This window comes from Megascapheus bottae, chromosome 16, assembly GCF_031878675.1.
Source record: "Megascapheus bottae isolate mThoBot1 chromosome 16, mThoBot2.hap1, whole genome shotgun sequence".
NCBI lineage: Eukaryota > Metazoa > Chordata > Mammalia > Rodentia > Geomyidae > Megascapheus > Megascapheus bottae.
This window is the reverse complement of record NC_143524.1, coordinates 43250642-43274530: the sequence shown is the minus strand read 5'-3', so window position 1 is coordinate 43274530 and position 23889 is coordinate 43250642. Positions and strand designations below refer to the sequence as shown.

At 43.8% G+C, this 23889-nt stretch overlaps 1 protein-coding gene across 2 annotated transcripts in view; it reads left to right on the top strand.

Annotated features, from left to right (window-relative positions):
- Positions 1 to 23889, top strand: part of Clpb (ClpB family mitochondrial disaggregase) — a 137642-nt gene that overhangs the window by 97482 nt on the left and 16271 nt on the right. For both annotated transcript variants that reach the window (XM_090348372.1, XM_090348371.1), the window contains 2 exons: positions 4764 to 4861; positions 15679 to 15793. In XM_090348372.1, coding sequence (XP_090204498.1) covers positions 4764 to 4861; positions 15679 to 15793 — 213 coding nt within the window. The remainder of the gene's footprint in view (positions 1 to 4763; positions 4862 to 15678; positions 15794 to 23889) is intronic.

The window sequence follows — 23889 nt, the reverse complement described above, 5'->3', positions numbered from 1 at the left end:
ATGCCCAGGCTAGATTTGAACCTCAGCCCTCAGATCTCAGCTTCCTGAGTAGCTAGTATTATAGGCATGAGCCACTGCTGCCCCACAAAACAACTGATTTTTGTATGCTGCTACTTTGCCAAAAAGTGTTTATCAGATCTGATTATTTTAACCTCTTCTTTTCCTTATACTCAAAGTTCTCAAAGTCATTCTTTTTTTTTTTTTTTTTTTTTTTTTTTTTTTTTTTTTGCTAGTCGTGGGGCTTTAACTCAGGGCCTGAGCTTTTCTCAAGGTTAGCACTCTGCCACTTGAGCCACTTCACCACTTCCAGCTTTTTCTATGTATGTGGTACTGAGGAATCGAACCCGGGTTTTCATGCATGCTAGGCAAGCACTCTACCACTAGGCTAAACTCCTGGCCCTCAAAGTCATTCTTATGGCAGAGACTTAACCCTCCTTACTTACAGATACTTCCATGAGGAGAAGAAAAGTTCAAGCCTTGATGTTCCATTCAATATATGTACACAGCTCAGCTTTCTTAGGTTTCCCCCTTTCTGTCTTAAAGTGTGCTCAGTAGGGTGTTTCTCCTTCTTTCCCCCTCCTCCCTCCCACTGATGCTCTCCTAGGTGGCTTTCCATAAACTCTTGTCCCATTACTACTATCCAAATCATCAGAATCATTGTGTCTGTACTCTACAATTGAGCAAGAATGTACAGTATTTGGGGTTTTAAGTTGTGTTTACTCAACATATCTTTTTTTTTTTTTTTTTTTTTTTTGCCAGTCTTGGGCCTTGAACACAGTGCCTGAACATTGTCCTTGGGCTTTCTCAAGGTTAGGGCCTACCACTTGAAGCCCAAGCACCACTTCTGGCTTTTTCCTTTTTTCTTTTTTTTTTTTTTTTTTTCTGGTCCTAGGGCTTGAACTCAGTACCTGGACATTGTCCTTAAGCATTCTCAGGGATAGCACTCACTCAACCATTTGAGCCAAAGCACCACTTCTGGCTTTTTGTGTGTGTATGTGGAATCCAGGGCTTAGTGCATGCTAGGCAAAACTCTTGGCCCCTGTCCCTTTTTTTTTTTTGTCATTCCTGGAGCTTGAACTCAGTTTCTGAGGACTATCCTTGGATTTTCTCAAGGCTAGCGCTCTTCCACTTGAGCACCACTTCAAGCTTTTTCTAAGTATGTGGTATGGAGGAATTGAACCCAGTTCTTCATGCATGATAGGCAAGCACTCTGTCACGATGCCAAACTCCTGGCCCTTGGCCCTTTTTTTTTTTTTTTTTTTTTTTTGCCAGTCCTGGGCTTGAGCTCAGGGCTTGAACACTATCCTTGAACTTTCTCAAGGCTAGAGCTCTACCACTTGAGCCTCAGCACCACTTCTGGCTTTTTTTTTTCCTATGTATGTGGGACCAAGGAATCGAACCAGGGTCTTCGTGCATGCTAGGCAAGCACTCTACCACTAGGCCAAACTCCCAGCCCCGTAATAAAAAAGTTTTGTTTTGTTTTGTGAGTCATGAGGCTTGAAGTCTCTGCCTGGGCGATGTCCTTGAGCTTTTCAGCTCAAGACTGCTGCCCTACCCCCTTGAGCCACAGCCCCACTCCTTTTTTTAAATAAATACTTTTAATTATTATTATAAAGATGATGTACAGAGTACACAGTTCAGAGTACATTTGTTTTTGGACAATGTCATCCCTTCCTCACTCCTAGTTTTTCCCTTTCTTTCCCACTCACAAGTTGAATAGTTTCTTTTTAACATAATATCTAGGGAGTACCACTGTTGTATTTGTTGACCCTTTGTCCATCTATCTGTGCTCCCCTTTACTTTCCCCCAAATAGATAAATGAACAAACAAGATAAAAAGATAAGAAAGCAAAAGACAACAAAGGAAAAAAATTCTTATTTCCATTTCCTGAAGACTTTTTCTGTTTTGTTTTGTCAGTCATGGCATTGAACTCTGGGCCTGGGTGCTTGCTGTCCCTGAGCGCTTCAGCTCAAGGTTACCACCTACCCCTTGAGCCACAGCACCACTTCTGGTTTTCTAATGCTTAACTGGAGATAAGAGTCTCACAGACTTTAGAGTCCAGGCTGGCTTTGACCCTCTGTCCTCAGATCTTAGCCTCCTGAGTAGCTACGATTACAGGTGTGAACCACCAAGTCTGCCACTAGGCCAAACGTTAGGCCCTCCTAGAGAATTTTTGGGGGTTTTTGGTGAGTCATGGAGTTTGAATTCAGTCAGGGTACTATCCCTGAGCTCTTCAGCTCAAAGCTATAGCCCTACCCTTGAAACAAGCCCCACTTCCCATTTTCTAGAGGTTAGTTAGAGGTAAGAGTCTCAGGTCCTTTTGTGTCTGGGCTGGCTTTGAACCTTGATCCTCAGATGTCAGCCTCCTGAGTAGCTAGGATTACAGGCATTAGCCACTGCTACCAGCTGGAGATTGTTTTGATAAATATTATTTTATATAATCAGAGACACATAGGCATTGCACATTCCCGTTTTTCCCTTAAAAATATCTCCTTTGGTCTCACTATGTGTGAATTTTGGCCCATTTTTGAGTTGAGAGATAATCCCAGTCTTTTCTACATGTGACTATCTATGTAGTTACCCAGTACTATTCATTGAAGACACTTCTTTTTCAACATGTTTTTGGCCCCATTGTTAAAAATCAGATGACTGTTGCTGTATGGATTTATTTTTAGGACTTCTATTCTGTTCCATTGTTTTTGTATCTTTTTTTGTGCTAATACCTTGATATTTTTGTTACTATGGCTCTGCAGTATAATTTGAAGTCTACTGTGATACCTCTACAACACTGCTCATTTTTTCTCAGGATTGCCTTTGCTATCTTAAGTCTTTTATGCTTTGTGTGAATTTTAGGATTGATTTTTCTGATTTCACAAAGAATTGGGATTTTGGTGAGGATCACTTTGAGTCTGTAGATAGCTTTCTGTAATAACTGCCATTTTCACAATATTGTTTCTGCATGAACATGGAAGATCTTTCCATCTTCCTGAGTCATCTTCAACTTCTTTCTCCAGTATTTTATAGTTTTTATTGTAGAAGTTTTTTACCTCCTAAATTCATTCCTGGGTTAGTTGGTTTTTTTGTTTTTGATGCTTTTGTGAATAGATTGTATTCTTGATTTCTCAGCCTGCTTACTTTTGGTATATAGAAAAACTATTGCTAGTGAGGTAGATAGGTAGTTTTATAATTGGTCCTAGGGCTTGAGCTCAGGGCCTGGGAAAAGTCCTGAACTTTTTTGCTCAAGGTTAGTATTCTACCACTTGAGCCACATTTACACTTCCAGGTTTTGGTGGTTAAACTGAAAATAGTCTCACAGACTTTCTTGCCTTGACTGGCTTGGAACTGTGATCCTTAGATCCTCCTGAGTAGCAAGGATTACAGGCATGAGCCACTGGTGTCCCACAAAACAACTGATTTTTATATGTTAATTTTGTATGCTGCTACTTTGCCAAAAGTGTTATCAGATCTAAATGTGTGTGTGTGTGTGTGTGTGTGTGTGTGTGTGTATGTGTGTATCATGGGGTTTGAATTGGCCTGGACCTGGATGCTCTCCCTGAGCTCTTCAGCTCAAGGCTACCACCCTACCCTTAAGCTCAGCCTCACTTCCTGTTTTCTAGAGGGTAATTGGAGATAAGAGTTTCAAGTCCTTTTGTGCCCGTACTGACCATACTGACTTTGAACCTTGATCCTCAGATCTCAGCCTTCTGAACAGCTAGGATTACAGGCGTGAGCCACCTCACCGCTCTGGCTAAGGATTGTTTTAACCTCTTCTTTTCCTTATATTCAAAGTTCTCAAAGTCATAGGAACTAATGGTTAGAATATGTTTCCCACCCCCTTCTCAAGGACTATCACTGGCAGGAAATACCTGTATATAGGAGAACTTGAATGGTTGGTCATGGGGCTTGAACTCTGGACCTGGGCACTGTCCCTGAGCTCTTCAGCTCAAGACTGGCTGGCCCTCTGCCACTTGAGCCATAGCACCACTTCTGGTTTTCTAGTGGTTAATAGGAGATGAGAATCTCACAGTCTTTTGTTCCCTAGGCTGGCTTTGAACCGTGATCCTCAGATCGTGATCTCAGATCGCAGCCTCCTGAGTAGCTAGGATTACAGGTGTGAGCCACTGGTGCCTGGCTAAGACTTATTCTTACAGCTATTTGGGATAATCTTTGCTATATAGAAAGGAACCCTTGTTTTTTGTTTTATGGATTTTGTGTTTTTTTGCCAGTCCTGGGGCTTGAACTCGGGACCTGAGCACTGTCCTTGGGCTTTTTCAAGGCTAGTGCTCTATCACAGCACCACTTTACTTCTGGCTTTTTTCTGTGTATGTGGTACTGAGAAATGGAACCCAGGGCTTCATGCATGCTAGGCAAACACTCTACCGCTAGGCCACGCTCTGGGCCCTAAAGGAACCCTTTTACATAGCTTTACTAATGAATACTTATCTGTATGCAGATGTGTTGGACGTATACGTGAGCTTGTGTTTGATATACGTTAGGCATTTTTGTTGGCATGTTCAATTATGTGCATTTTATATTGCAACATGTCTCTGTGTGTGTGTGTGTGTACGTGTCTCTACATGGGAAAGTATATATGCACATGTGAAAATCCCCAATACCTTGTCCTCCATCACAGAGGACAAATAGTCCTCCTTTCAGAGTAGGTTAACATATTTTTCTTTCCATTCTGCCATCTCCTAAGTTTCTGAGGCTGCTCCTGAAATCCACTTGAGCATTTGCCTTTCTTCTCTTTCTTCTCCTGCTAGGAGCTAACCCTGTGCAGAGGAATGAAATGGGACATACTCCCTTGGATTATGCCCGAGAAGGGGAGGTAATGAAGCTTCTGAAGACATCTGAGTCAAAGGTAAGTCTTAGACAAAGGAGGAAGTAAGCTCATGGCCTTTCCAAGAATCAGTTATTTTATTTAAAAAAAAAAAAAGCGCGGGCACTGGTGGCTCACACCTGTAATCCTAGCTATTCTGGAGGCTAAGATCTGAGGATCGAGGTTCACAGCCAGCCCTGGCACAAAAGTCCTAAAGTCCATGAGACTCTTATCTCCAATAAACTGCCAGAAAACTGAAAATGGTGCTGTGGCTCAAGTGGTAAGGGCAATAACCTTGAGCTGAAGAGCTCAGGGACAGTGCCAAGGCCCAGAGTTCAAACTCCACAACCGACAAAAAAAATTTTTTTTTTCTGGTACCAGGGTTTGAAATGAAGGCCTAGTGCATGCTCAGCTTGTACTTATTATTGCTTCCACAAATTAACCTTCAAATTCAGTTTTGAGGTTATGGCTTCCATTTTTTTCAGAGGAGGGAAATAAGCCAGATGAAATCTTGAGTTCAGATATTCCCCAGGCCTCATGTACCTGCAGCTTCATCAAGCCTCGTTTCCCATCATCTTTCTCAGAACCAGACCTTCATTCTTCCCCTCCACACATACTCCAGAGCCTGGTACAGCATCTGAGCCAAAATTATCTCCATCTTAATTTGATCTTCACTTCTAAACTTCTGGATTTCCTGAAAGCAGTACTATACTGCTCCTCCCCAACTGAGCAGAATCCAAGAACTAGAATCACAAATCATAGACCGACCTGGCAGGCATCTGAGAAGTCATCAGGTATAGTGATGGGAAGTCATAGGGAAATCATAAACAAATCAGAAGAAAATTGAGCAGTCCAAACAAGACCCTTTTCTTCTAAGAGGGCATGGTAGTGGACATGAGTTTTAAGTCTCTGAAATCCAAATAATCTGACTTGCTTTAGTGCTGAGTAAACTAGAATCAGGGATTCTAGTGAGTTCCACAAGGTCATTAAGTAGGTTTGATGGCAGAACTGGGCCTGGCTTTTGACCCTCAGTCTTATGCACTTGGGGTCTCTTGCTCATAAATTGGCTGATGTACCTTAAGAGAATTCAGTATGACAGGTCCCACCGAGTGGCAAATATTTTCTCCGACTTGAACCAGAATACTTGGCTCACTGAACTAAGAGGCTAGAGTTCTGATCTCAACTGTACCACTCACTGCTGTGTGACCTTGAGTTACCACTGCCCTCATTGAAGCTCTTTATAGTAACATTGAACTAAATGGCTTTTTTGGTTTTGTTTGGTTTGGTGTTTTGGTTTTTGTTTTGTTGTTTTGTTTTGTCAGTCCTAGGTCTTGAACTCAGGGCCAAGGCTCTGTCCTTGAGGGTTTTTGTTACTCAAGACTAGCCCTAATGACTACAGACACAGCACCACTTGCTGCTTTTTTCTGTGTATGTGGTACTGAGGAATTGAACCCAAGATTTGTGCATGCAAAGGCAAGCACTCTATCACTAGGCCACACTCCCAGCCCACTAAATGGTTTTTAAGATCCAGTGTGTGATTGTGTGGTAGATTATGCTGCTTTGCCTACTCAAATTTTCAAGAAATTATTTTTGACTTGTGCTGTGTGTCCATCATTGTTAGGGTCAGAGAGTTGGCTCTGCTCATAAGCACTTAGGATTCCTGACTGGCAGTGCTGCCACCATCCCTAAGAATGTGCTTGCCAAAGGGAAAAGACTTCTCTCCTTAAATATACCATCAAAGGCTCAGCATAGAAGCTGAGCCTTGTTTTAGCTCGTACATTCAACATCTTCTCTCAGCTAGTATTCTATCACTTGAGCCATACCTCCACTTCCAGCATTTTTTTATTTTATTTATTTATTTTTTTTGGCCAATCCTGGGTTTGAGCTTAGGGCTTGAGCACTGTCCTTGGACTTTCTCAAGGCTAGAGCTCTACCACTTGAGCCTCTTGGATTTGTCACTGGGGTTGGCTTTGAACCTTGATCCTCCTATCTCTGTCTCCTGAGTAACTAGAATTGTAGACATGAGTAACCTGGGCCTAGCAGTTGAACACTTTACTTCTCACAGCTCTAGCTCATTAGCTAGAACCAGTCCCATGATCCCATCCATCACAAAGGCCAGAACCATGTAATTTGTTGTCCTATTATTTATTGTGATAAAGGGAGTTAGAAAAGGTTGCTAGTTTTTCACAGCCCTTCCATAGGGAAGCAAGGAGGTACCAGAAGGAATTACTAAGTTCTAAGAGTCAGTGCTTTCCTTCCTTCTCCCCAAAGAGCAGCCCTGTATCTTGCTCAGGGTCTCTTGTACCTGGAAGAAATTCCTGGAAGTTTTGAACTGCCTCAGGGACTACCACTGACTAGTGCTGGACTTGGTTCAGAATTCCCATAGTTTGTCAGGTAGTATACCATAGGGCCAGTGTAGGTAAAGGGGTTAGAGCTGCTAGAGGACAATAAACAAAAATTGGCTGCCCAAGGGAGATGACTTGATGTACTCACATTGCTGAGGCTTATATGAAGAGTGAACAAGGATAGCTGGTATCCTGTGCAAGCCTGACCCTTCTGGAGCTCTGAGAGCAACAGCACATTCTAGGTAGTCTTGACCTCTTAGAATCTGTTGAAGAGGGCAGTAGGGAAGCAAGAGGAACTGTGATATGAGAAAAAGCTGAAGGCAATAGGGTATCTGGCAAAGAGAGGACTCACTTAGGCTTAGTAATAGCTCTGGGTAAGGGGATGGGTACCTGCAGATAAGTACCTGCAGATGGGTACCTACAAGATAAGGCTCATTCTTGGGGCGGCAACTCAGGGAGGGGTTCCCTATAAGAAATAACATTTCACCCATTATCACCTGTGCTCTAGATCCCTTCTGCCAATTGGAGACTTCTGATGGTCCAGGTGTCCCCTGAGCATTTGTCTCCAGTTCATTGTTCTGCTCCTATTCACCATCCTTAGCTCTCCCTGGTTCTTTCTAGCAGCTGGCAGCATCTACTTCTCCCATTTTTTCTGTCTGTGTTGCTGATGATGGTGGTTTCCCACTAAGCTGCACAACCTCTTAAAGGCAGACCCCTGGAGGGAGAACACTGTTTTATATCTGGGTTCTCTCTCCATCTGCCACTTAGCACAAAGCAGCTGCCCACCTTGAAGTTCAGTTCATGCGTTTTTAACCATGACTCAGTCTTGGAGAGCCCCAAGGCTCCAGCCTCAGGCCTTCCTCTCTCCACTGTGTCTAGACATTAGTTCCTTCTGCTCTGATCGTATCTGTCTTGCCTTAACTGCCCACATGCACCTCCTCCTGCCCAGCTCAGCCCTCCTCTTCCTTGACCTTCAATTCTCTAGTCAAATTACGTTTATTGTAGAAAATTTGTGAGTATCACCATATGTAATACATCGAGATTTAGAAATAGAAAAAAGTAAGATGAGGAAAATTAAATGATACAGTATTTATGAATGAGATCTGTGTGCCAGGTTCTGGGATAGATGAAAGGAAAAAGCATGAGCTCACAATCTGATGGTGAGATGGGTAAATTTATCAGGATGCCACTTACCAGGGAAGGCTTCCTGGAAGAGATGTCAACTGAACCCACTCTCAAGTAAAAGCACTATTTAACCCACTCAAGTAAAAATATTCTAGTCTTAAATCCTCAGTGCCTAGACATATCACTACTAATGTTTTTATTTATGTAATAGTAAATACTACTAATTTTGTGCCTCTAGGCACTGTGCCAGATGCTCTAAGACATTTTTTTAATTTTATAACCAGTCCATGAAGTAGCTCTGAATACCTGTGTCTTACAGATAGGAATATTGAAGCAGCAAAAAAGTAGATGACTCACAGGAAATCAGGCTGTTATGTGAGTGTCTATTAGATGTCCTCTTGTTGTCACCTCTGGACCATATCCACTATCCTTAGGACAGTGACAGGGCTTAGAAGTACTCTCCAGCCAAATTCCATATGGTGTTTTATCCTCACTTATCAAGCATGTATAGTTTCTGGTTGAACCTACAAAAAAATTGCTTTTTGTTTTCTATTTAGTATTATTGGTGATTTCCCCATAACCTTTTAAAAGTTATCCATACGGTTTGACGTGCAGTACAAACAGTAAAATGCCTGCCTAACAAGAAGGAGGCCCAAACCTCAGCTTGAACCCTATTAAAGCAAAATATATTCATAAGCCTATTTTTTTTGTTTCATTCTGCCTCTTAAAATGTCATTCTAAAAGTCTTGTCACCTGAAGTGGTCTAAAGTTACCAAGAGTCATCCTTCACTGTAGATGTGTGGGTGATCTTAGTATTCCCTGAGCCTAAGCACCTCTAGCCTCCCCCAAAAGATCCAGATGTGGAAGAGGCCTAGCCATTGCCCTGAGCTTGCCATCAACTAGGGGTGGGATAGGCTTTATGAGCTCTGCTATCTGAGTGCTGGCTGGTGCCTTAGGAGGGCGCCATTCAAAGCTGATGGGGCTCTAGGGTTGCAGGTCTCGCCTACCTTCTAGAAGAATCAGCAGGTCTAGATTTGTAGAGGGGGTTGCTTGGGTCTCCCCTTAAATGATTTCAATACATGAAGACTTTAATTCTTTTTTTTTGGCCAGTCCTGGGCTTGAGCTCAGGGCCTAAGCACTGTCCTTGGACTTTCTCAAGACTAGAGCTCTACCACTTGAGCCTCAGCACCACTTCCGGCTTTTTTCTATGTATGTGGTACCAAGGAATCAAACCCAGTCTTCCTGCATGCTAGTCAAGCACTCTACCACTAGGCCAAACTCCCGGCCCCAAGAGTTTAATTCTTAATGCCTAGACCCTTTTTGTGCCCTAACTAAGAGATGAAAGAGAAGTAGAAATATATTTCTGTACACATGATAGCAGATAAAACTAAAATATGGAGAGCTATCCCATGATGAATATTCAGCTGAGGGGGACGCTCGCGTGCCAGCTCGCATCTCCTCTTTCAATGCTCACTCCACCGAGACTCAGGAGGAATTTATTGCTCATTTTAATCACATCCAGAGAATGAATTGGCAGGAATATTAGGCAGATAAGTCTATCCTATATATTTTATTTGCATATGCTGGTGACAGCCTCACAAGCACGTTTTCTATATCTATATTTTTTCATTTGCTTCAGGGTAGCTGGGGATGTGGTGCTCCCTTGGGCCTGCATTCCTGGCTCAGCGCCTGGGTGCTCCCAGCGGTGCTGAGCTTAGTAAAGGCTTGAAGGAAGGAGGAAAAAGGTTCTTCCTCCTAGCCTTCTTCTCCCTGTGTGCCCACCTATACATCCCAGGTACCTGCTTGTCTGATTCTGTCTGGCTGTGTGGCTTAACATAATGGGCAAGTCACTGTGCTAAGCACTTTATTGGAACTTTAAGGGGGAAAAAAAGCCCCACTTGTTGAAATATAGTTGTATAAGGTACACATCCCAGAAATATCCAACTTTCACTGCCAGATACTTGATCAAGAAACTATTAGAAGCTTATATCTGCTCTTTTAGCCACTGCCCCATTCCCCAAGGGGAAACAATATCTAATTTTTAACTTCCTTTTTTGTATAATTTCAGACATTATATAGTGAGTTCCTATAAACTTCACATTTTGCACACTTTATTACTTAAGATATATAAGTAGTATAAATATAGGGCTTTTTTTGAGGGGGGACAGTGATGGAAAAAGAATCCAGGTCTTCATGCAATGTGCTCTGCCACTGAGCGACATCCACACACAGTTTGATAACCTCAGTACAATCATCAAAGACATGGAAGTAATGTTAATAATAAATAATCTATAGATATTATGTAGACTTTACCAACTGTCCCAATAATAGGAGAAAATATCAGAACCAGGTTTTCTCTCTATGGCCATGCTTATTATGCTCCTTTATCTGGACCAGTCCTCCCAGACTTGTCTTGTGGCCTCAGCATTTGAACAAACTGGTCATTTTGTAGAATACCCCCCAATTTGGGTTCATCAACTCAGGTTATGTATGTCTGACAACATCCTCTAGTGTTTATTTCTAGTAAACTTATGTAGCCCTATACTAGAAGCAGGGATGGGAATTTTATATTTAAGGCCTAACAAATGCAAAGCCGTGAGTTCAAACCTCAATACTGGTGAGGGGGGGACAGAATTTTGTGTGTTTTAGCTCTCATATACCTGAATATATTGACTCACTGAAGGTGGGAATGGCTTTTATTTCATCCACAGAAGGAGAGTAGGGTTCCCAGGGGTAGCCTATGTGGCCTGGTATTCTCCTTCTTGCTCAGTACAGTTTGATAAGTTTACTTCATCTCTACAACAGGGATGGTAACACTGTCAATGTCATAGAGCTGCAAGCATCAGAACAGTAATCAGGAAAGATCCATCATAGGATGTTGAAAGTAGTGAGTGCCAGTTTGAGCAGTGTTAAAAGCCTCTTCCCTACAAAATAACTTGATAATTGAAAATGGGGAAGACAGTAGTAGAGAAATTTGATAGACACCATTCTAATCAACAATCTAGGATTTAAATTAGTATCAATAGTTATAGAATAAATCAGTATCATAGGCCTGTTATACAGTGAAAAGTATATGAACTCATTTCCTCACTATAGCCACTCCTTGGTCCTCTCAACCATCTGTCTTGTCTCTGGGTTAATCTAGCAGTTTGCAAAAGTAGAACATGTTTTTCCATGGTAAAAACACAGCTCTAAGGCTAGGTGTACACATTTAATCCCAGGTACTTGGGAAGCTGAAATAGAAGGATCACTGTTAAAAGCTGCCTGGGCAAAAATAAGTACAAAACCCTATCGAGGCTGGGAGTTTGGCCTTAGTGGTAGAGTGCTTGCCAAACATGCAGGAAGACTGGGGTTCAATTCTTCAATACCACATAGAAAAGGCCAGAAGTAGTGCTGTGGCTCAAGTGGTAGGGTTCTAGCCTTGAGAAAACCCAAGCACAGTGCTCAGGCTCTGAGCTCAAGCCCAGGACTGGCAAAAAAAAAAAAAAAAAAAAAAAAAAAAAAAAACCTGCTTTAGCAACAAAAGGAAGGACTAGAAGAAGAGAAGGAATTCCAAAGGTTGATCTTGTTGTTACCAAGTCCAATAAGGGTACTTTGTAGGCAGCCCTCCTCTATGGTACCATGCACTTTAGTGCTAGTTCAAGCAGCTTTTATGTCCATTGGGCACACCTCATCCCAGTCTCATGTTCCCATCTGCTTGCATCCACCAGGGTCCTTTGTTTACATCCTTGTTATCCTGTTCCAAGCTCAGTAGAGGTCTTGACTGATTTGTGAGTTGATTTGTGTGGATCAGGGACCTGAGTGACTGTGAGGAACTTAACCTCCCCTGAGATGCAACTGCAGGCTTGGCCATTCTCCCAACCCATTCTGCCTACTCACTAGCCTTCTATTGCCAGCTTCCTGTTTTGTCTGTCCTGTGAGAGATGCCCAATAGTTAGAATGCCTTCCATACCCCATCTCCCCTAAACCATCCCCCACAGAGCTACTCAGCTCAGCCACTCACATCTGAATGGAACGAGCCTAACACAGCTCGGCCTTAGCCTCACAACCCTTTCCTGTAAATGCACTCACAGCCAGGAGGGGTGCCATATTAAATCAAGACTGATGGAAACCAGCGGCTGTGATTATCTAGCCAAGATGCAACATGGGAAACTGGTGGCTGCCAGCTCCAGGTGAGAGCTTCTGGAATTAATTGTACATGGCTTTTATTAAGAGAACGGTAACTCCCACTCTTGTTCTCCTGGCTGCCTCTTCATCCAGTGCCCTCTGCTTCAAGCTGACTTACTTGCTTTGTCTTTTCCTCTAGATAGTAGAAGCCTTGAACTCAGTTCTTTTAGTCTTCCTCCCATCTCCTCAAAGAGCTAAGAACAGCCATAGGGATCCCTTCTCCCTACTTCCCAAACAGAAATCAAGCACTTTTCTTCTTTAATTTCTCGCACTGACCAACCTTTCACAGACTGATCTTTAAAAAGAAGTTTGTTCCTGCCTAGCATAGAATTTGAGTTTGATGCCTAGCACTGCAGCAACAACAAAAAGGTGATTTATGAGGCCAGGAGTTTGGCCTAGTGGTAGAGTACTTGCCTAGTATGCACAAAGACCCAGGTTCGATTCCTCAGTACCACATACATAGGAAAAAAAAAAAAAAAGCTAGAAGCGGTGCTGTGGCTCAAGTGGTAGAGCCTTGAGAAAGCCCAAGGACAATGTTCAGGCGTTGAGTTCAAACCCCAGGACTGGGGTGGGGGGAGGAGTGATTTATTCAATAAACTTGTTCAGATAAACTCTGCTAAGCATTGGGAAAGAATATGAATTTTAAGCAATAAACCTTTTTTTCTGGTCTAACCTTAGTGTCTTATATGTACCAAAGAAGGCAAATATACTTTCAGAGGCTAGGTGCAGGTATTTGGTCCTTTAGACTTAAGATAATTAAGATGTTCTCAGAGATTTAGGCCATAGTTTGGACCTTTCCATTAGGAACCATGCTCAGAAAGCTCCTAAAAAAAAAAACAGCTAGTTCATGGTGCATCCTTTCCTCCAGACTTGCTTCTATAGTAATTGAAGACTATTTCCCCTTGCCTAAGAAATGAATAGGGATACTAAGACAGCCTCAAACCATGATACTGAAGAATTACAGGAAGTAGTGTTTCCCTGAGAAGACTTAGACTATGACGGTCATTCCCTAGTCAACAATAAAAAAGAAACTCTTGGTAGACTTTGGCTGGTACAAAGGGAAAAAGTTATATTGTTCTTTGAGGCCCACAGACCAATTGACGCAAAGCCCTTCAAGGCAGAATTCTCCAGCATTTAAGCAGGAGTTAAGTTGCCTAAACCAGTAGAAGTTTCTCCAAAAGCCAGACAACATTGAGACTGCACCTGTAGACCTGGCTTCCTCCAGGAAAGAGCCTAAAGAGCTGCTTCCAAGGCAGTAGACATCCAAGTGAACTTGGCTCCTGGCTTCCAATGGAGTTAGAGCAACTCCTGGCTTTGGTTTTTGTTTGTTTGATTGGGGTTTTTTGTTGTTGTTGTTGTTTTTCTACATGTGATTGAAATAATTAAAAGGAACATGGTAATGGGAGAAAAAAAAATCATCAGGCACTGGTGGCTCAACTGAGAGCTGAGGTTTGTGGTTCAAAGCCAACCCAAGCATGAAAGTCCATAAGACTCAACCACCAGAAAAACCGGAAGTGGCACTGTGGCTCAAAGTGATAGAATGTTAGCCTTGAGCTTTGAAAAGCTCAGGGCCAGCACCCAGGCCCAGAATTCAAGCCCCATGACTGAAAAAAAAAAAAAGAAAAGAAAGAAAAAGAAAAAAACACACACACTTGCTAGAAATAACATTTATCAGGACCTTCCTAAAAGCCAGGTTATTGTGGCAGCCTCTGAGTCACTCAGACCATCACTTCTTATACATACACATGTTTGCTAAGTGCCAGGCCATCTCCACAGCATCCCTTCTCCTCTCCCCGTTTCCCCCCCCCCCCGCCTACCCCAAGGCTCCTGCAGGTATGAGCACCAGCCTGGCACCACAGTGAAATAAGTTTCCAATGTCAGCTAGCTAGTAGACAGACAGGGTGAGGTATGTCTGGAGAGAAACTTTTCTTCTTCTTTACAACAGGTGAGTAAAGGTGAATCATCTCAGGTGACTATAAAAAATTATAAATGATAAAGTGCTGAACACAGTCTGGTACATCAGTAAGCTAACATACCCAGTAAACTTTGGCAAGACAGCTTATCTGGACCAGCCCAACTGTAAGCCAGCCCTGTCCCAGCCAGAGTGCACATCTTCTCATCAGAGCTTTTCAGCCCAGTGGGCCAGAGGGTTGAGCAGGCTGCTGGGCAGGGAGGAGGAAGCAGAGATATATGGCTGGAGTCGGCAGAGCTAGGTGATATATGTGGCGCCTGAGGGAGCTCCACAGTGACACTCTGGATTCCAGCCGCAAGCGTCACTCCATTGGGATTGGCGCCGAATTATTGCTCCATATGAAACCCAGGACTGATGGGAGCTTTCAGTTACAGACAGATAGCAACAGCCAAAATTGGATTGTTTGCTATTTATTTTTTTTAACTTCTGTCAAGGTCACTACCATAACAGGAAAACACTGTCCAAGCAGCAGGTATTTTTCATCCACTCTGCCCACAAGAGCAATCTGCAACCACAACTTTTGTGACAGTACCTTACCTTGACAGCTCTCTTTCTGGAAAGATGTCTATGTCACAGGGATTTCAGGGAAAGGAATGCACTGAAGACTGGTCTGTCTTTCCCAGTCCAAGATTCACCTCCTCCATCGTCCCCCCCCACACACACACAGCTTCTAGCTTCTACAAATGCTTTACTCCCAGCTCTCCCTATCAAGCACTGAAAGTCCTCCATCTCTTACATGCCTTCTGTTTTCCCAGAACATACCCTAAAACATTCCACATTCGTATATCTTCCCTTCTCTACTTTTGTGCCACCCCAACTAACTGTCAGTCCTGTCATTAAATTGTTTTACAAACACAGATGGTGCCACTGTGCCAGGACCTGTGCTGGTTGATGCTTGTCCTCCACCAGCCTATGATGGAGGCAGAGGACAGACTCAGCAAACTAGAAAAGTAGTAGTCCTAGTACAAGGAACAGCCCTAGAGTTGTGCATTTATGCTGTGGGGCCATGAGGATAGTGGTTGGCTGTCTATGGACAGGCTGTACCTCACCAGCTGCTTCCAGACATGGAGCTCCCTTGAGGTCAGAGTCTAGCTCTTCTCCCTGTGCATGATCAAGACAGATGGGGGAAGAGGGAGAACTGAACCCTAGTGCCCCAAACTTGTGTTTCTCCTGAGTTGTTGGGAAATAGGATAAAACTAGCATCCAGTTGGACCCAGGGTTCCTGAGCCATCTATTTTCTCTTCCTTCAGTACATGGAGAAGCAGCGGAAGCGTGATGCGGAGGAGCGGCGCCGTTTCCCCCTGGAGCAGCGACTGAAGGAGCACATCATTGGCCAAGAGAGTGCCATTGCCACTGTAGGGGCTGGTGAGTACACAGGCGCTAGCCAGGGGGGAAAGGGCAGGCCAACTATGCTGTGCTTCAATGAGGTACACTTCCTGCTGCTCCTAAACCAGAGAAACACAAGAGTTAACATTTGTTTAATGCCATCTATATGTCAGGCATTTGTTAGAAGCTCTTTGCCCATCTCATTTTAGTCCTTGTAGCAACCCTGCAAAGTTGGTACTGTTAAATGCCCATTTTGCAGATTGGAAAGTGGAGATACAGTACTAAAATAATTTAACAGCACTTTCTTTGCTTATAGTTGAACTCATCATTGCCTCACCTAGGGTGTATTATTTGAGATCCAAAGAGAGATGGAAACTTAGTTTGTCACTAATAACATGGCAGCTAAGCTAGAATAGAATTTGTTTTTATATGCAACTCCAGGACTCCCCTACATGTTCAGAATGGCTTGTCAGCAACTGGTCTCATCATAGAAAAAGCATCCCAAACAACTGTGGTGTGTCATCTTCCCACCCTTGAGCCTCTTTTTCCCATACTTAGGCCCCTTTAACCCAGATGGTGTAACCCTAATCACATGTACCTCCTGCTTGAGCAAAGCCCTCTGGACAGACATAGACAGCTAGGTTTTGCCACACCTTATTGTCTGGTTGGGTGCCTCACTTAAAGGTGGTTTTAGAAACATGTGGCAGAGGATAGAGTTAAGCAGACAAAACAGGTGCTTTGTCAAGGCAATGGTTCTCAAAATATGATCTCTGGATCAGCATCATTGGCCTCCTCCGAGAACATGAGAAATCAGATCTCAGGCCTCACCCACACTTGTGGAATCAAACACTAGATTCTGTGTTTAACAGGCCTTTCAGGCAATTTGCACTCAGCTGGAATTTTAAACCTACTGCCCTGAGAAGTCTTGGCCAGTCCTACTGATGTGGCTTACTGTTCTCTCCAAGCATCTAGTGCTTTTCTACATGCAGCCTTGCAACTGCCAACAACTCAGCAGATTCTGCTTGTGAAGAAAAGAATCTACTCTACAAGCTAGGTGCAGTGGCTCACACCTGGTACCACATACATAAAGCCAGAAATTGTGCTGTGGCTCAAGTGGTAGAGCACTTTTCTTGAGAAATCCCAAGGACAGTGCTCAGGCCCTGAGTTCAAGCCCCAGGCTGGCTAAAAACAAAACAAAAAACCACAAGTGGAGCCAGGAGCATGGCCTAATGGTAGAGTACTCACCTACCTAACATGCACAAAGCCCTGGGTTCAATTCCTTGGTACTACATACACAGAAAAAGCTAGAAGTGGTGCTGTGGCTCAAGTGGTAGAACACTAGCCTTGAGCAAAAAGTATCCAAGGACAGTGCCCAGGCCCAGTGTAGAAGCCCCAGAACTGGCCCCCAAAAATGCTGCAAGTAAAGCAGTGGCTCAAGTAGTGGCATGCTAGCCTTGAGCACAAAACCTTAGAAACAGCACCCAGCCTGAAATTCAAGCCCCAGGGTGGCACAAAAAAAAAAAAAAAAAAAAAAATACGTTCTTTTCTGTCATGCCACACAGCATGATTACAAGCTTGACGTATTAGTCACCGCAGTAGGTTGGGTCCACTCTTCTCTGTCACTTGGTGCTGAATCCCAGTCCCCTGCTTATCTATTTTCCATTTTTGCCTCCATTTGCAAGATTTTAACTGTATCTTCTTGCATATAGGATCACGCTGATAACATCCTAAACATATTTGTTTCCTATAGCCAGCTCCCAGAGCCTTCTGAACCCTAGACAGCTACATAAGCCTAGGCAAAGTCTATGGTACTGGCTGGGTCAGAACTTGTAGTGGGCATTCAGCACCTCAGAACCAAAGCAGGTACAGGAGAGTGCATTTAGAGGCTAGGCCAGGCCTACTTGGGTCCTCTGGGCTAGTGTCACATATGTGCTAAGGACTGGCTGGGTGGGGATATAGCCTGGCACCCCATGGGTACCATGAGGATGGGCAGCCAGAGAAGTGCTACAGAATGAATTGATTTGATAAATGGCCATTTATTACCCTCACGAATTGGCTGAAACCAATTTCGGTCACATCAACCCTTGGTAAGTGCTGGGATATTGATTTGTGCAAAGTAATACAGTGAATTTATCAGTGTGATCCCCAGCTGCAGGGCCTCTAGCAAGGCTGGTTCACAGTTACTGCTGTACAAATGGAGGAGATAAAGTACCAGTCCTGCAGCCCAGACCCCCATGGCCTCTCTGGTCTTCTAGGGTCAGAGAAGCCAAAACAGGTCCAGCCTGCCTATCAAAACCAAAGCTTGGAAAGAGAGGTTCCCCTTCCACAACCCAGACCTGAGAGCCCCACACCTCTGAGCCCTTTCAACCTCTTCAGAAGGCAGCCAACTGTATGGTCAACAGACCAGATCAAGTTCCCTCGTTGTTCCACTTAAGTCCTTCTCAAATCTGGCCTTTCCTCTCTGATCCAGAACATTACCCTAGCTCAGGACATCGGTCACTCACCATGAAGTGTTTCCTGATCTTTCTGACTCGTTCAGCTAGAATCAGTTCTCCTTGTTAGCCAGCATGACACAATTCCACTGCCCTATTGAAACTGTTGAGTGGCCCTGGCTACTTTCACATGGCATTTGGGGTGCTCTGTTTCTGCAGACCTAATTTGCATTGTACTCTCCCGCCAGCGTTCATTAAGCTTCTCCCGTCTACATGGATGTTCATCTCCTCTGCACTTGACCCTCACCATCTCCCACACACTAGCTAGTTTCTTCTTGGGCTAACTCAGTTCAGCAACAATGGATTGTGGGCTCCTTGAGGGCTAGGTGCTGTGATTTAATTGTGTTTTCACAATTTCTGGCATCATACTTTGCTCAAAGTAGATGTATATGGTTTGTCAATTCGTTTATGTGAGTTGCCCTTATCTGTCACTCTGATATGCTTTGAGGAAAGAGGAGAAGCTACTGCCCCTGCCCTCTAGTAGCTCCCAACCATATTACTTGACCTTTGACCTATAGGGAGCGCAGGCCATTCCCCAGGAGCTTTCCCTGAGCATCGGTTTAACTTGCACAAACCTGGTAGTTTTCTTGGGCCATTAACTAGTCAGGGACATGGGCCAGACAGCCATTCTACCCAGTCCCTCCCAGTTGACCTCCAGAAGCCTCTGCCTTCCCTTGGGCAAGTAACCCTCACATGCCCTTCTACCACAGGGCCTGCTGTATGGAGTCTTAGCATAGCCACTGTAGTGCAGTAGGGTTCCTGCTTTACTTCCCTGGCTGCTCTACATCTGCCTGTGCCCTTCCTTTGAGTCAAGATGTCTGATGAGAATTATATTCTGCTCACCTCTGCATTACAGAACTTCTCGCAGCTCCACAGAGACCTGCCCTTTCTATTGATGTTTTCATGGCCCAGGCTGCTCTACCCTTCTATTGTGTCTCTTTTATCAGTATACTGAAGACCCAGGTCTTCCCCAGGTGCCCTGGATTCATAGCTCTTTCCCTGGGCTTCCAGTGAACACCTTTGGCTTTGGTACTGTTCTTGCTATATGGTATCTGCTGCAACTTTCACCCTCATAGGTCAGGAACCACCCTGTCTCAGCTTTATTTCACAGGGGTGAGCATACAAGTCTATAAAAGTTGTTTAATTCAAGAGAGTGATGACACTGATAGACATAGTGATTCTCAACCAAGGAAGTCTCTCTGATGAATTGGTTCCCCAAGGAGATACCACAGTGTAGGGCAATCTTGTTTCCAGGTTAGGTTAAGAAACCTCCCACACTAGATCATTAGAACTTACCAGAAAGGATGAGTGAGTCACCACCAGACTTAAGCAGCCTCAGAATCATGACCTGCCTGGGGTAGAAAGAGGCAGCTGCTTCCTCCTTGACTTTTCACACACTGGGGCCTTCCTAGAAGTCCTGAACTCTTCCAATCAACCTGGCAGTGTCCCTACTTGTGCCTCATCCTCCAGCCCACATGGCCCTCCCATCTCATTTGGAACCCACCATTTTTTTTTTTTTTTTTTTTTTTTTTGGTGAGTCATGGGGCTTGAATTCTGGGCCTGGGTGCTGTCCCCAAGGGGTACTGCCCTACCCCTTGAGCCACAGCCCCACTTCCCATTTTCTAGTGGTTAATTAGAGATAAGAATCTCACGTGCTTTAGTGCCAGGCTGGCTTTGAACTGAAATCTTCAGATCTCAGCCTCCTTAGTAGCTAGGATTACAGGTGTTAGCCACCACGCCTGGCTGGAGACCACCATTCTTATGGCAGCATTTACTCACAGGCACAAGCAGGTAAACCTCTTTGACCTGGCAGGAACTTGTTGGCTGAACAAATGCACAAGGCTTCTTGGAGAAGATTCAGTAAGATAGAAGGCTTCTGAAGCATGACAAGTCCTCTGGGTTTCCCTATAAAATGGGAGATGGTGAATCTATCCTTAACCCACTTGATTCCATGCACACTAAAAATTCATTAAGTCAGTGAGCATTAAACCAGTGCTGGACTAGTCTCAGGGCTCCCTGAGGAATTAGGATGGCCACAACAAGTTGTGGATATATCTTCCTCCTAGATATGAAGGTACAAAACAAACAAAAGAAACTCCCTTCTTACATAGAACCCCTGTGTCTGTGTTGAATGGAGATATAATTATTGTAAAGATAAATGAAGATAAGTGAGTTATCTCTAAAACTAACCAAACATAACCTGGATATGGTGGTACATACTATAATCCCAGCGTTTGGAAGGCTGAGGCACAAGATAGCTCAAAGTCTATATAGAGAGATTTAGTATCTAAAAGAAAATAAAATTCTCTGCACATCACCTTTACAGTAAAAAAAAAATAGATTAAAAAAATACATATTTTATCCTAAGGCTGTGGAGATCAGAGGATCACAGTTCTTAGCCAGCCTGGGCAAAAAGTTAGTCATGTCAGTCAATAAGTTGGGCATTGTGATTGGTGATCCAGGATACATAGGAGGCTGGCTCTATTGTTGGCCTTGGGACCCCCCCCCAAAAAAAAAGTGAGCCTGCCTAGCAATTATAAGACCCTGAATTCAGACCCCAGTAAGGAGGAAGGGAACTTCCATCTATGACTTTTTTTTTTTTTTTGTCAGTCATAGGGCTTGAACTCTGGGCCTAGGCACTGCCCCTGAGCTCTTTAGCTCAAGGCTAGTGCTCTACCACTTAAGCAACAGCACCACTGCTTCTTCCCATTTTCTGGTGGTTAACTGGAGATAAGTCTCATGGACTTTTGTGCCCAGGCTGGCTTTGAATCCTCAAAATGTCAGCCTTCTAAGTAGCTAGGATTACAGGCGTGAGCCACTGGTGCCCAGCTCTACAACTTTTTTTTTTTTTTTTGAAAACTGGGTATGTAAAGTTTATTTTAAAATACATTTTTGTTTTGAAATATATGCACGAGGGAAGAATATTTTCATTACTTATTGTCATTCCATTTTACAGGTTACAAAATGCTTTGATGACCTTTAACTCATTTCCCTTTATGTGGGCCTGACGAAGTGTGTATATTCCTATTTCTTTCCATTTGGCAATTGAGGAAACTAGCTCTAAGGGAATAGATACTTTATTCAAAGTCAGTCAACTAGTGACAGAGTCAGGTCTCCAAGATAGCCTAACTCCTACCATGGCCCACCTCCAGACCAGTTTGAAAATGAACATGTCCTGGAAAATACAGGCCTATGAATTAATAGAGTAGATGTACTGAGGTAGAATGAATCCTAAGTTTCCACAGGTGAGTTTTCAGATGGTGCTATTATAACAGGATTAGCCAGCCAGAAACATAGGGGAAGCAGATGAGCCTAGTCAGAACAGGCCAGAGAGTGCATCCAGAGAGCCCTGACAGCATTTGGAGCCTACAAGCAGTGGTAAGGAAGGACAGGATTAAGGGACAAGCTTCCTAGCTTCCTCATACATATTTTCTCTTCTATAAAATTGGAATCAAGTGTTCTTTCTTACTTATCTCTTATGGTCCTAATGAGGCTGATGGGAAATTATATCTAGAGAGGATCTCTATGGACTGTACAGTGCTGATAGAGTAAGTTGCATGTTTGCTGGCCCTCATATTGAGAATCAGCCCTTACAGCCACCTGTCTCAGCCTCTACCCTGGCTTAACAGGACCTTCTAGGCACCCAGACATTGGTCCTCAGCTATCCTGTCAGCCACACTCCCTGGAGCTCACTTTCTTTCCCCAGTCCTTCCGAGCTGCTTCCATTTTTCATTCTGTCGGATTCCATCTGCTTGGTCGTTTTTCTCTTCAGATATTATTAGAAATATCCAGAGTTGTAATTGTTTCATGGTTGGCAGTTCACCTATTTCATGGGGGCCTTGATCAAACCAACCCAGACTCATGCCCTGAGTCCAGCAGAATTGACCAGAGACAGCTGTGCAGTGGAGTCTGCTTGGCATTATAATAAAGAGTTCTCTCCCAGGTGCATTGTTAGAAAAGGAGGGAAAGATGGCCCCAGGCGTAATTCAATTCCACATTTTCCATGGTGTTTTTTGTATTACACAGCCCGGTAATGTGCAGTTCTCAACAGGCTGGGATGCTACCCCAAAAGAAAAGCCAAGATCAGATCACATATGGAGCTGGGCAACAGTGGCTCATGCTTACCATCTTAGCTACTCAGGAGCCTGAGATCTGAGGATCAAGGTTGGAAGCCAGCCCAGACAGAATAATCATGAGACTCTTATCCCAAAATAAGCAAACACCTACCATAGAAACATAGGATAGAGCACCGTTGTGATCAAAAGGGCTAAGATGAAAGCATACAGCTCAGAGTTCAAGCCCTAACACTGGCACCAGGTTTGGGGGTGGGTGGAAATTCATGCAAGTGATGATATGCTAGAGATCCCTGTTCCCAGAGTGATGCTGGGTGCATGTCTTCCCAAGTGCTCCATGAAGCCTGAACTCAGCTCACACTCAACTTCTTTCCAACCTAGACTGTAAATTTAGCTAACTTGTGGAATATTGTAGCTTCTTTCAGGAGATTCTTCTCCCTGCTCCAACTCACATACATATGTTTTCACAGCATCCACAAAAGCCTAGTTTTTGTCATTTTAATACCTACATGTCCCCCCAAATATGCTCAGCCTCAGCTGCCTTGTTTGTCAGGACCCCTTCAAACAGGCTTGAGCTTTTCTCACTTAATTCTCATTTTTCAATTATCTACGAAGTAAACGAGTTCCCCTCATAGCTAGCCCTTCCAGATACCCTTGGGTTAGTTACATGGAAATCAGGATCCTAGCCTGCGGAAGGAGGAGACTGCATGTTTTCCCAAGCTTCTTCATACATTTAGGGAATATCCGGACTGGCAGATTGGCTGCTCTTATGTCCATGTGGTTGCAGTTTTCATCTGGTTCTAGACAGTAGAAACAGAGACAGAGGTGAGAAAGGCGCAGGCCTTTCTAATGTGATCATACCTACCACCCCTCAAATAGTTAGCAGATTTTGCACCTCTGTCCTACTGGCCATCTGTCCCAAATCCATCTTAGCTTCCATGATCTATCATTTTCCAAAGAGCCTTCCCTGGCCTCTATAGCTGCTTCTGGGTTTTTTTTGTTGTTTTGTTTTGTTTCTTTTTTTTTTTTGCCAGTCCTGGGGCTTGAACTTAGTGTCTGGGCACTGTTCCTGAGCTTCTTTTGCTCAAGAGTAACACTCTACCACTTGCCACAGTACTACTTCCAGTTTTTTTGTTTATGTGGTACTGAGGAATCGAACCCAGGGCTTCATGCATGCTAAGTAAACACTCTACCACTAAACCACCAGTCCTCAGCTGCTTCTTGGAAACCCACTCCCACATTGTAGTGTTGAGGAGCTATCTCCTTAAGACTAGCAGACACATCCTAAGACTATCAAGTCTTTCTCCATTGAATAAATCTCCAGGCCTTGTCCTCTCACAGATGTCCCTTGGCTAATTTCCCCTGACACTCTGGGGACCAGACCAGACATGTAGTTACATCTGCAGACAGGCCTTGACATTGCACAGTGCTCTTCTGTCCTTTTCCTGCTCCTGACCACCATATTTCTATTAATGCAACCCATATGGTTATTTACTTGCTAAGGAAACAGTATGTGAGCCAGGTCATGCCTATAATCCTAACTACTCAGTTGGCTGAGATGTGAGGGTTG